Raw genomic sequence first — 13,943 nt, 5'->3', positions numbered from 1 at the left:
TATCTGCATATACCTACAGCTATCTGTATAAATCTGATTGTCTATATCTATCTATATCTGCATATACCTACAGCTATCTGTATAAATCTGATTGTCTCTATCATCTATCTATATCTGCATATACCTACAGCTATCTGTATAAATCTGATTGTCTCTATCATCTATCTATATCTGCATATACCTACATCTATCTGTATAAATCTGATTGTCTCTATCATCTATCTATATCTGCATATACCTACAGCTATCTGTATAAATCTGATTGTCTCTATCATCTATCTATATCTGTATATACCTACAGCTATCTGTATAAATCTGATTGTCTATATCTATCTATATCTGCATATACCTACAGCTATCTGTATAAATCTGATTGTCTCTATCTATCTATTTATATCTGCATATACCTACAGCTATCTGTATAAATCTGATTGTCTCTATCTATCTATTTATATCTGCATATACCTACATCTATCTGTATAAATCTGATTGTCTCTATCATCTATCTATATCTGCATATACCTACAGCTATCTGTATAAATCTGATTGTCTCTATCATCTATCTATATCTGTATATACCTACAGCTATCTGTATAAATCTGATTGTCTATATCTATCTATATCTGCATATACCTACAGCTATCTGTATAAATCTGATTGTCTATATCTATCTATATCTGCATATACCTACAGCTATCTGTATAAATCTGATTGTCTATATCTATCTATATCTGCATATACCTACAGCTATCTGTATAAATCTGATTGTCTCTATCATCTATCTATAACTGTATATACCTACAGCTATCTGTATAAATCTGATTGTCTCTATCATCTATCTATAACTGTATATACCTACAGCTATCTGTATAAATCTGATTGTCTCTATCATCTATCTATAACTGTATATACCTACAGCTATCTGTATAAATCTGATTGTCTCTATCATCTATCTATATCTGCATATACCTACAGCTATCTGTATAAATCTGATTGTCTCTATCATCTATCTATATCTGCATATACCTACATCTATCTGTATAAATCTGATTGTCTCTATCATCTATCTATATCTGCATATACCTACATCTATCTGTATAAATCTGATTGTCTATATCTATCTATATCTGCATATACCTACAGCTATCTGTATAAATCTGATTGTCTATATCTATCTATATCTGCATATACCTACAGCTATCTGTATAAATCTGATTGTCTCTATCATCTATCTATATCTGCATATACCTACAGCTATCTGTATAAATCTGATTGTCTCTATCATCTATCTATATCTGCATATACCTACATCTATCTGTATAAATCTGATTGTCTCTATCATCTATCTATATCTGCATATACCTACAGCTATCTGTATAAATCTGATTGTCTCTATCATCTATCTATATCTGCATATACCTACAGCTAGCTGTATAAATCTGATTGTCTCTATCATCTATCTATATCTGCATATACCTACAGCTATCTGTATAAATCTGATTGTCTCTATCATCTATCTATATCTGCATATACCTACATCTATCTGTATAAATCTGATTGTCTCTATCATCTATCTATATCTGCATATACCTACAGCTATCTGTATAAATCTGATTGTCTCTATCATCTATCTATATCTGCATATACCTACAGCTAGCTGTATAAATCTGATTGTCTCTATCATCTATCTATATCTGCATATACCTACATCTATCTGTATAAATCTGATTGTCTCTATCATCTATCTATATCTGCATATACCTACAGCTATCTGTATAAATCTGATTGTCTCTATCATCTATCTATATCTGCATATACCTACAGCTATCTGTATAAATCTGATTGTCTATATCTATCTATATCTGCATATACCTACAGCTATCTGTATAAATCTGATTGTCTATATCTATCTATATCTGCATATACCTACAGCTATCTGTATAAATCTGATTGTCTCTATCATCTATCTATATCTGCATATACCTACAGCTATCTGTATAAATCTGATTGTCTCTATCTATCTATTTATATCTGCATATACCTACATCTATCTGTATAAATCTGATTGTCTCTATCTATCTATTTATATCTGCATATACCTACATCTATCTGTATAAATCTGATTGTCTCTATCATCTATCTATATCTGCATATACCTACAGCTATCTGTATAAATCTGATTGTCTCTATCATCTATCTATATCTGTATATACCTACAGCTATCTGTATAAATCTGATTGTCTCTATCATCTATCTATATCTGTATATACCTACAGCTATCTGTATAAATCTGATTGTCTCTATCATCTATCTATATCTGTATATACCTACAGCTATCTATATACCTACAGCTATCTATATACCTACAGCTATCTGTATAAATCTGATTGTCTATATCTATCTATATCTGCATATACCTACAGCTATCTGTATAAATCTGATTGTCTCTATCATCTATCTATAACTGTATATACCTACAGCTATCTGTATAAATCTGATTGTCTCTATCATCTATCTATATCTGCATATACCTACATCTATCTGTATAAATCTGATTGTCTATATCTATCTATAACTGTATATACCTACAGCTATCTGTATAAATCTGATTGTCTCTATCATCTATCTATATCTGCATATACCTACAGCTATCTGTATAAATCTGATTGTCTCTATCATCTATCTATATCTGTATATACCTACAGCTATCTATATACCTACAGCTATCTATATACCTACAGCTATCTGTATAAATCTGATTGTCTCTATCAATCAAATCATGTTACATTATAATGCATTATAGTGTTCCATATGTCTGAAGCAAGGTAGTCCTTATATAAAGGCACACTGCAATTGTTTACCATACTATACACATTCATCATGCTAAGGAACATGGAACTCAAAATTAAACTTTCATGATTCAGACACAGCTTAAACTTTTAAAACTCTTTCCAACGAAAGGCGCTGAAGTCGTAATGATTTAGAGATTGATTTGTTATCTTGATTTATAATTTGCATTTAACACAGGAGTAACCAAGTGCAAATTGAAACGTGAGTGAAGCACATTTTTGATTGAGCAGAATCTGCTCTTGAGAGCTGTGTGTGAACCCTGTATCAGATGTAAATTCCCCAAATTCAAAACTAAAATATATATATTAAAAAATGTCATCAAAGAGAAAAAAACATAATTTATGCTTACCTGATAAATTCCTTTCTTCTGTTGTGTGATCAGTCCACGGGTCATCATTACTTCTGGGATATTATCTGCTCCCCTACAGGAAGTGCAAGAGGATTCACCCAGCAGAGTTGCTATATAGCTCCTCCCCTCTACGTCACCTCCAGTCATTCGACCAAAGACCAACGAGAAAGGAGAAGCCAAGGGTGTAGTGGTGACTGAATTATAATTTAAAAAATATGTACCTGCCTTAAAAAACAGGGCGGGCCGTGGACTGATCACACAACAGAAGAAAGGAATTTATCAGGTAAGCATAAATTATGTTTTCTTCTGTTATGTGTGATCAGTCCACGGGTCATCATTACTTCTGGGATACCAATACCAAAGCAAAAGTACACGGATGACGGGAGGGATAGGCAGGCTCATTATACAGAAGGAACCACTGCCTGAAGAACCTTTCTCCCAAAAATAGCCTCCGAAGAAGCAAAAGTGTCAAATTTGTAAAATTTGGAAAAAGTATGAAGCGAAGACCAAGTTGCAGCCTTGCAAATCTGTTCAACAGAGGCCTCATTCTTAAAGGCCCAAGTGGAAGCCACAGCTCTAGTGGAATGAGCTGTAATTCTTTCAGGAGGCTGCTGTCCAGCAGTCTCATAGGCTAAACGTATTATGCTACGAAGCCAAAAAGAGAGAGAGGTAGCAGAAGCTTTTTGACCTCTCCTCTGTCCAGAATAAACGACAAACAGGGAAGAAGTTTGACGAAAATCTTTAGTTGCCTGCAAGTAGAACTTGAGGGCACGAACTACATCCAGATTGTGTAGAAGACGTTCCTTCTTTGAAGAAGGATTTGGACACAAGGAGGGAACAACAATCTCTTGATTGATATTCCTGTTAGAGACAACCTTAGGTAAGAACCCAGGTTTAGTACGCAGAACTACCTTGTCTGAGTGAAAGATCAGATAAGGAGAATCACAATGTAGGGCTGATAACTCAGAGACTCTTCGAGCCGAGGAAATAGCCATTAAAAATAGAACTTTCCAAGATAACAATCTTATATCAATGGAATGAAGGGGTTCAAACGGAACACCCTGTAAAACGTTAAGAACTAAGTTTAAACTCCATGGCGGAGCAACAGTTTTAAACACAGGCTTGATCCTAGCTAAAGCCTGACAAAAGGCCTGGATGTCTGAATTTTCTGACAGACGCCTGTGTAACAAGATGGACAGAGCTGAGATCTGTCCCTTTAATGAACTAGCCGATAAACCCTTTTCTAAACCTTCTTGTAGAAAAGACAATATCCTAGGAATCCTAACCTTACTCCAGGAGTAATCTTTGGATTCACACCAGTATAGGTATTTACGCCATATTTTATGGTAAATCTTTCTGGTAACAGGCTTCCTAGCCTGTATCAGGGTATCGATAACCGACTCAGAAAACCCACGTTTTGATAAAATCAAGCGTTCAATTTCCAAGCAGTCAGCTTCAGAGAAGTTAGACTTTGATGTTTGAATGGACCCTGAATCAGAAGGTCCTGTCTTAGAGGTAGAGACCACGGCGGACAGGATGACATGTCCACTAGATCTGCATACCAAGTCCTGCGCGGCCATGCAGGCGCTATTAGAATCACTGATGCTCTCTCCTGTTTGATTTTGGCAATCAATCGAGGAAGCAGCGGGAAGGGTGGAAACACATAAGCCATCCTGAAGTTCCAAGGTGCTGTCAAAGCATCTATCAGGACCGCTCCCGGATCCCTGGATCTGGATCCGTAGCGAGGAAGTTTGGCGTTCTGGCGAGACGCCATGAGATCTATCACTGGTTTGCCCCAACGTCGAAGTATTTGGGCAAAGACCTCCGGATGAAGTTCCCACTCCCCCGGATGAAGAGTCTGGCGACTCAAGAAATCCGCCTCCCAGTTCTCCACTCCCGGGATGTGGATTGCTGACAGATGGCAAGAGTGAGACTCTGCCCAGCGAATTATCTTTGATACTTCCATCATTGCTAGGGAGCTTCTTGTCCCTCCCTGATGGTTGATGTAAGCTACAGTCGTGATGTTGTCCGACTGAAACCTGATGAACCCCCGAGTTTTTAACTGGGGCCAAGCTAGAAGGGCATTGAGAACTGCTCTCAATTCCAGAATGTTTATTGGCAGGAGACTTTCCTCCTGACTCCATTGTCCCTGAGCCTTCAGAGAATTCCAGACAGCGCCCCAACCTAGAAGGCTGGCGTCTGTTGTTACAATTGTCCAGTCCGGCCTGCTGAAAGGCATCCCCCTGGACAGATGTGGCCGAGAAAGCCACCATAGAAGAGAGTTTCTGGTCTCTTGATCCAGATTCAGAGTGGGGGACACATCTGAGTAATCCCCATTCCACTGACTCAGCATGCACAATTGCAGCGGTCTGAGATGTAGGCGTGCAAAGGGTACTATGTCCATTGCTGCTACCATTAAGCCGATCACCTCCATGCATTGAGCTACTGACGGGAGTTGAATGGAATGAAGGACACGGCATGCATTTAGAAGCTTTGTTAATCTGTCTTCTGTCAGATAAATCTTCATTTCTACAGAATCTATAAGAGTCCCCAAGAATGGAACCCTTGTGAGAGGCAAGAGAGAACTCTTCTTTTCGTTCACTTTCCATCCATGCGACCTTAGAAATGCCAGAACTAACTCTGTATGAGACTTGGCAGTTTGAAAGCTTGAAGCTTGTATCAGAATGTCGTCTAGGTACGGAGCTACCGAAATTCCTCGCGGTCTCAGAACCGCTAGAAGGGCACCCAGAACCTTTGTGAAAATTCTTGGAGCCGTGGCCAATCCGAATGGAAGGGCTACAAACTGGTAATGCCTGTCTAAGAAGGCAAACCTTAGATATCGGTAATGATCTTTGTGAATCGGTATGTGAAGGTAAGCATCCTTTAAATCCACTGTGGTCATGTACTGACCCTTTTGGATCATGGGTAAGATTGTCCGAATAGTTTCCATCTTGAACGATGGAACTCTTAGGAATTTGTTTAGGATCTTTAAATCCAAGATTGGCCTGAAAGTTCCCTCTTTTTTGGGAACCACAAACAGGTTTGAGTAAAACCCTTGTCCTTGTTCCGACCGCGGAACCGGATGGATCACTCCCATTAATAATAGATCTTGTACACAGCGTAGAAACGCGTCTTTCTTTATTTGGTTTGTTGACAACCTTGACAGATGAAATCTCCCTCGTGGGGGAGATAATTTGAAGTCTAGAAGGTATCCCTGAGATATGATCTCTAGCGCCCAGGGATCCTGGACATCTCTTGCCCAAGCCTGGGCGAAGAGAGAGAGTCTGCCCCCCACTAGATCCGGTCCCGGATCGGGGGCCCTCGGTTCATGCTGTCTTAGGGGCAGCAGCAGGTTTTCTGGCCTGCTTGCCCTTATTCCAGGACTGGTTAGGTTTCCAGCCTTGTCTGTAACGAGCAACAGCTCCTTCCTGTTTTGGTGCAGTGGAAGTTGATGCTGCACCTGCTTTGAAATTCCGAAAGGGACGAAAATTAGACTGTCTAGCCTTAGCTTTGGCTTTGTCTTGAGGTAGAGCGTGGCCCTTACCTCCTGTAATGTCAGCGATAATTTCTTTCAAACCGGGCCCAAATAAAGTTTGCCCCTTGAAAGGTATATTAAGTAATTTGGACTTAGAAGTTACATCAGCCGACCAGGATTTTAGCCACAGCGCCCTACGTGCCTGAATGGCGAATCCTGAATTCTTAGCCGTAAGTTTGGTTAAATGTACTACGGCCTCCGAAATGAATGAATTAGCTAGTTTAAGGACTCTAAGCCTGTCCGTAATGTCGTCCAGCGTAGCGGAACTAAGGTTCTCTTCCAGAGACTCAATCCAAAATGCTGCCGCAGCCGTAATCGGCGCGATGCATGCAAGGGGTTGCAATATAAAACCTTGTTGAACAAACATTTTCTTAAGGTAACCCTCTAATTTTTTATCCATAGGATCTGAAAAAGCACAGCTATCCTCCACCGGGATAGTGGTGCGCTTAGCTAAAGTAGAAACTGCTCCCTCCACCTTAGGGACCGTTTGCCATAAGTCCCGTGTGGTGGCGTCTATTGGAAACATCTTTCTAAATATTGGAGGGGGTGAGAACGGCACACCGGGTCTATCCCACTCCTTAGTAACAATTTCAGTTAATCTCTTAGGTATAGGAAAAACGTCAGTACTCGCCGGTACCGCAAAGTATTTATCCAACCTACACATTTTCTCTGGTATTGCAACAGTGTTACAATCGTTAAGAGCCGCTAAGACCTCCCCTAGTAATACACGGAGGTTTTCCAATTTAAATTTAAAATTTGAAATATCTGAATCCAATCTGCTTGGATCAGAACCGTCACCTACAGAATGAAGCTCTCCGTCCTCATGCTCTGCAAGCTGTGACGCAGTATCAGACATGGCCCTAGAATTATCAGCGCACTCTGTTCTCACCCCAGAGTGATCACGCTTGCCTCTTAGTTCTGGTAACTTAGCCAAAACTTCAGTCATAACAGTAGCCATATCTTGTAATGTTATCTGTAATGGCTGCCCAGATGTACTAGGCGCCATAATATCACGCACCTCCCGGGCGGGAGACGCAGGTACTGACACGTGAGGCGAGTTAGACGGCATAACTCTCCCCTCGCTGTTTGGTGAAATTTGTTCAATTTGTACAGATTGGCTTTTATTTAAAGTAGCATCAATACAGTTAGTACATAAATTTCTATTGGGCTCCACCTTGGCATTGGAACAAATGACACAGGTATCTTCCTCTGAATCAGACATGTTTAACACACTAGCAATAAACATGCAACTTGGTTACAATCTTATTTAACAAAAACGTACTGTGCCTCAAAGAAGCACTAAACGATTAAATGACAGTTGAAATAATGAACTGAAAAACAGTTATAGCATCACTCTTTAAAAACAACACAACTTGTTAGCAAAGGTTTGTTCCCATTAGTAAAGCAACACTAATTAAATTTTAAACATAAAAATTACAGAGCAACGTTTTAAAACACAGTCACTACATAAATCTCACAGCTCTGCTGAGAGAATCTACCTCCCTTCAAAGAAGTTTGAAGACCCCTGAGTTCTGTTAGAGATGAACCGGATCATGCAGAAAATACAAGTGTAACTGACTGAAAATTTTTTGATGCGTAGCAAAGAGCGCCAAAAACGGCCCCTCCCCCTCACACACAGCAGTGAGAGAGAAACGAAACTGTCATAAGCAAAACAAGCAAACTGCCAAGTGGAAAAATAATGCCCAAATATTTATTCACTCAGTACCTCAGAAATGCAAACGATTCTACATTCCAGCAAAAACGTTTAACATGAACTAAATACCTATTAAAAGGTTTAATGTACTTTTACAGAGTAATTCCGGTGAAATACCATCCCCAGAATACTGAAGTGTAGAGTATACATACATGTCATTATAACGGTATAGCAGGATTTTCTCATCAATTCCATTCAGAAAATAAAAACTGCTACATACCTCAATGCAGATTCAACTGCCCGCTGTCCCCTGATCTGAAGCTTTTACCTCCCTCAGATGGCCGAGAAACAGCAATATGATCTTAACTACTCCGGTTAAAATCATAAGAAAAACTCTGGTAGATTCTTCTTCAAACTCTGCCAGAGAAGTAATAACACGCTCCGGTGCTATTGTAAAATAACAAACTTTTGATTGAAGTTATAAAAACTAAGTATAATCACCATAGTCCTCTCACACCTCCTATCTAGTCTTTGGGTGCAAGAGAATGACTGGAGGTGACGTAGAGGGGAGGAGCTATATAGCAACTCTGCTGGGTGAATCCTCTTGCACTTCCTGTAGGGGAGCAGATAATATCCCAGAAGTAATGATGACCCGTGGACTGATCACACATAACAGAAGAAAAATACTTTAACATCTACTAAGGGGACAACAACGCTGCCTTGTAACTTTTGTAAGAGGGGAGGCTCACCGCCTAAGACTATGAAAACCCCTGCAATATAGTGATCAGGACATTTTCCTGCTCTTACCTACCTAGTTAAGTTAAAAAGACAAAGAAATTTAAACATAAAAGAAGAACTCTATTTTAATCAAAATTTTGATTTCCATGTCCCCTAAAAAAGAGCGTGGTTTTGGTACATGCAGTTCACGGAGACGTAGAAATGCTCTATGGTAAAGAGAGACAGTACTTGTAGAAAGGGATTATTAACCCTAAAGGGTTCTTCAGTGAAAAGCTCTATTGCAATGCATTTTACCTTCCTCACAGTTTTCTCCCTTGTATCCAGGGTTGCAGATGCAGATTCCCATAATACATGTGCCATGGTTACTGCAGGATACATCTATGCACTGGCTCGTGGGAACATCACATTCTGCGCCTTTCCAGCCACTGTGGCACAAGCAACGTCCCTTCATGTACTGCCCATTGCCGCTGCACAATACGGGACACGATGCTGTGGGCGGGGAGAGAAGAACTGTTAAGGCAGTGGTTTCAAGCTGAATATGCAAATGTAATTGCTAAAAAATGTTTCTAATTCTCAGCATAGTGAGTTTCAAAGTGTACACAAGAAGTGGCCCGAGCCACTGTATAGCCGACTTGTCAATGAAGACAATGACATATAGAAGGCTACATACAGAATATCTGTGCATCTGCTTACTGTTCTATTTCACATTTGCATTGTCACCTTGTTCCCACACAGAAAATGGCCTGGTGTGTTTATACTATGTAAACTATTGAGCAGAATGACAAATATAGGGACAAACAGATGACTGAAAGACAGACAGATACAGCTCAAGATTCAACTTAAAATCAACTTTTTTAGAAGCAAGTACAATATATAAGATATAGAGGTGAGATAAATAGATTAGATACTGTGATAGAAAGATAGATAGATAGATAGATAGATAGATAATAGATAGAATAGATATGCATAGAGATATAGATAAAAGAAAGAAAGAAAGAAAGAAAGAAAGAAAGAAAGAAAGAAAGAAAGAAAGAAAGAAAGAAAGAAAGAAAGAAAGAAAGAAAGAAAGAAAGAAAGAAAGAAAGAAAGAAAGAAAGAAAGAAAGAAAGAAAGAAAGAAAGAAAGAAAGAAAGAAAGAAAGAAAGAAAGAAAGAAAGAAAGAAAGAAAGATATATAGGTAGTTGATAGAGACAATCGGATTTATACAGATAGCTGTAGGTATATACAGTGATAGATAGATAGATAGATAGATAGATAGATAGATAGGATATGCACACAGATATAGATGAGAGATAGATGATAGATAGAATAGATATGCATACTGATATAGATATTAGATAGATAGATAGAAAGATAGATAGATAGATAGATAGATAGATAGATAGTTGATAGAGACAATCAGATTTATACAGATAGCTGTAGGTATATACAGTGATAGATAGATAGATAGATAGATAGATAGATAGATAGATAGATAGATAGATAGATAGATAGATAGATAGATAGATAGAATATGCACACAGATATAGATGAGAGATAGATGATAGATATGCACACTGATATAGATATTAGATAGATAAATAGATAGATAGATAGATAGATAGATAGATAGTTGATAGAGACAATCAGATTTATACAGATAGCTGTAGGTATATACAGTGATAGATAGATAGATAGATAGATAGATAGATAGATAGATAGATAGATAGATAGATAGATAGGATATGCACACAGATATAGATGATAGATAGATGATAGATAGAATAGATATGCATACCGATATAGATATTATATAGGTAGACAAACGGATATATGTAAGAATGACAGAGAGATGGGCAGACAGACAGAAAGACAGGAGATATTTCTGCAAAGAACAAACCCAATAAATATATATAATATACAATGTTTTACTGAGATAGCAAATGAGATCTTAAATTAGCTAGATCATAAATAAAGGTTAATCCAGTTGCAGATCTACTAAAAATATATCTCAGAATCTAACTTGATATGTGAAAACAATTGGAAAATTGTTGGTTTAAAATACATTTACATACACAAAAGGGGCAAGTAGCTATTTGAGATAGATCTGACAGCTGCCTAGAACAATTCTATTTTGTAACTACTGGTAATAGTGACAGACACAGGTCTATGTTAACCCATTGGGGTAATACAATGTTGTCTGAAGAACATTGCAAGAAGGCATTGAATGAAAGGCAAACAAATCCCAGTAAATTATTATTGTATCCAGTACTACATGTGTAGGAGATTTGTGAGTCATTTAAATCTGCTCTCAGGAGACGGACCCTACCAAAAGCTTCTATCTGTCTCTCTTCAGAGTTATTAATCACCTTCAAATTACATTTATCATCTTTTTTTTTTTTTACGAAAAAGGTCTCTATCTAGTCTTCTGGCTAAATTCATTTCACTGTGTATCTCTAAACTCTGAAAATGTTTTAAATTTAAATGAACACATGAATGTGAGTGTGTATGAATGTGAGTGTGTGTCTGTCTCTGTGTTTGTATTAATGTGAGTGTGTGTATGAATGTGAGAGAGTATGAATGTGAGTGTGTGTCTGTCTCTGTGTTTGTATTAATGTGAGTGTGTGTATGAATGTGAGAGAGTATGAATGTGAGTGTGTATGAATGTGAGTGTGTATGAATGTGAGTGTGTGTCTGTGTATGAATGTAAGTGTGTGTCTGTGTGTGTGTATGAATGTGAGTGTCTGTCTGTGTATAAATGTGAGTGTGTGTGTGTGTCTGTATGTGTATGAATGTGAGTGAGTGTGTGTCTGTGTATGAATGTGAGTGTGTACGTGAATGAATGTGAGTGTGTCTGTGTATGAATGTGAGTGAGTGTGTGTCTGTGTATGAATGTGAGTGTGTACATGAATGAATGTGAGTGTGTCTGTGTATGAATGTGAGTGAGTGTGTGTCTGTGTATGAATGTGAGTGTGTACGTGAATGAATGTGAGTGTGTCTGTGTATGAATGTGAGTGAGTGTGTGTCTGTGTAAGAATGTGAGTGTGTACGTGAATGAATGTGAGTGTGTCTGTGTATGAATGTAAGTGTGTGTCTGTTTGTGTGTATGAATGTGAGTGTCTGTCTGTGTATAAATGTGAGTGTGTGTGTGTGTGTCTGTATGTGTATGAATGTGAGTGAGTGTGTGTCTGTGTATGAATGTCAGTGTGTACGTGAATGAATATGAGTGTCTATGTATGAATAGATGTGAGTGTGTGAATGTGAGTGTGTGTATGAATGTGAGTGTGTACGTGAATGAATATGAGTGTCTGTGTATGAATAGATGTGAGTGTGTGTATGAATGTGAGTGTGTGTATGAATGTGAGTGTGTATGTGAATTAGTGTGAGTGTGTGTCTGTGTATGAATGTGAGTGTGTGTATTTATGACAAATTGGTGTATATTACTTTTTAATGAAATTTACCTCTGCCACAGTCTGGTCCCAGAAAGCCCAGAAAACAGCGACAACTTCCAGCGACACATTCACCATTTCCATAGCAGTTGCTTGGGCAGTCGTCCACCGATTCTGGAGACAGCAGAATGGAATTATAGTTAAATATATATATATCACACATCTATTTACCTATATACACACACATACATGAACAAACTCCTAAAGAACCACTCTGCCCACACTGAGATTAGCCATTCAAAATCAAATGCAGCAAACAAAGTTTCAATACATTCAAAAGATGTTCAGACTTGTCCAGTAAGTTATTTTATTGTGACTGCAGGTGTTTACTGTCTCTTTTCCTTGTAAGCAAGTTTCATCCCCGTTGTGAAGGTTAAACACAAAAACGACATGTTCTATTTTACAAAGCATTTACTTGCAATGTTTAACCCCTTAGTTGCCCTCTCCGTCAGCCTATGGGGTTAACAGTTACTATTTCGGGAACCAACCAGAGCAAAAGCCTACTTTGTACGCGAGCAGGATATCTGTCCGAACATCATTACAAACACACCGCCAGGGCTTTCTGCAATAGTGAGCTATTCATTGCTTTTGAATGACTGCTGGAAAATAGAGAAGTTTCTGCAGCCTATCATTTCGGATACCATCAGTGTTAAATAGGTGTCAGCAACTATTGGCAGTAAAATGGCACAAAGGGAAGAGCAGGACTCGTATTTACCATTAAATCACTTGAAACAGGCGTGAGGGTTACAACACCTATTAATTTATTGATTCATCTTGCATTTTCATCGAAGTACGTGTGATTGTGGTCATTAAATGTCTTGACCAGGCTGACCTGAGTATAAAATACACCAGTGATATTGTCGTACATGTTATACATTCCTAAAATATTTTTCTAGCTGTCACATCTTTTGTTGATGAGTCGTCTGCAAAAAAACTAAAATTTTTCCGAAAGATAAAATCGAATCATTTATTTCAAAGGTATGTAGAACAAATACACATCTAGAAAAATCATTTATATAAATGAATACAATGCATTTCTAAATTAGAAATATTTTAATGTAGTCCTAATAATTTGATTTCTATTACCCTAAAATAGAAAACGGTACATATATTAGAACAAAATTTATGCTTACCTGATACATTTTTTACTTTCCGGATATGGAGAGTCCACAACGTCATTCAATTACTAGTGGGAATATCCCTCCTGGTCAACAGGAGGAGGCAATGAGCACCACAGCAAAGCTGTTAAGTGTCACTCCCCTACCCATAATCCCCAGTCATTTGACCGAAGGGAAATGGAAAAACAAGGGTGTAGAGGTGCCTGAGGTCTAGTCAAAAATAACTATCTTAATAAAGGGTGGGGTCGTGGACTCTCCATATCCGGAAATA

At 38.1% G+C, this 13,943-nt stretch overlaps 1 protein-coding gene across 3 annotated transcripts in view; it reads right to left on the bottom strand.

Annotated features, from left to right (window-relative positions):
* TENM4 (teneurin transmembrane protein 4) overlaps positions 1-13,943 on the bottom strand; it is a 953,133-nt gene that overhangs the window by 243,044 nt on the left and 696,146 nt on the right. For all 3 annotated transcript variants that reach the window (XM_053708674.1, XM_053708672.1, XM_053708673.1), the window contains 2 exons: positions 12,567-12,668; positions 9,421-9,615 (listed from right to left, as the gene is read on the bottom strand). In XM_053708674.1, the coding sequence (XP_053564649.1) occupies positions 9,421-9,615; positions 12,567-12,668 (297 nt within the window). The remainder of the gene's footprint in view (positions 1-9,420; positions 9,616-12,566; positions 12,669-13,943) is intronic.

Source organism: Bombina bombina, chromosome 3 (genome assembly GCF_027579735.1).
Source record: "Bombina bombina isolate aBomBom1 chromosome 3, aBomBom1.pri, whole genome shotgun sequence".
NCBI lineage: Eukaryota > Metazoa > Chordata > Amphibia > Anura > Bombinatoridae > Bombina > Bombina bombina.
This window is presented reverse-complemented; position numbering and strand designations above follow the sequence as displayed.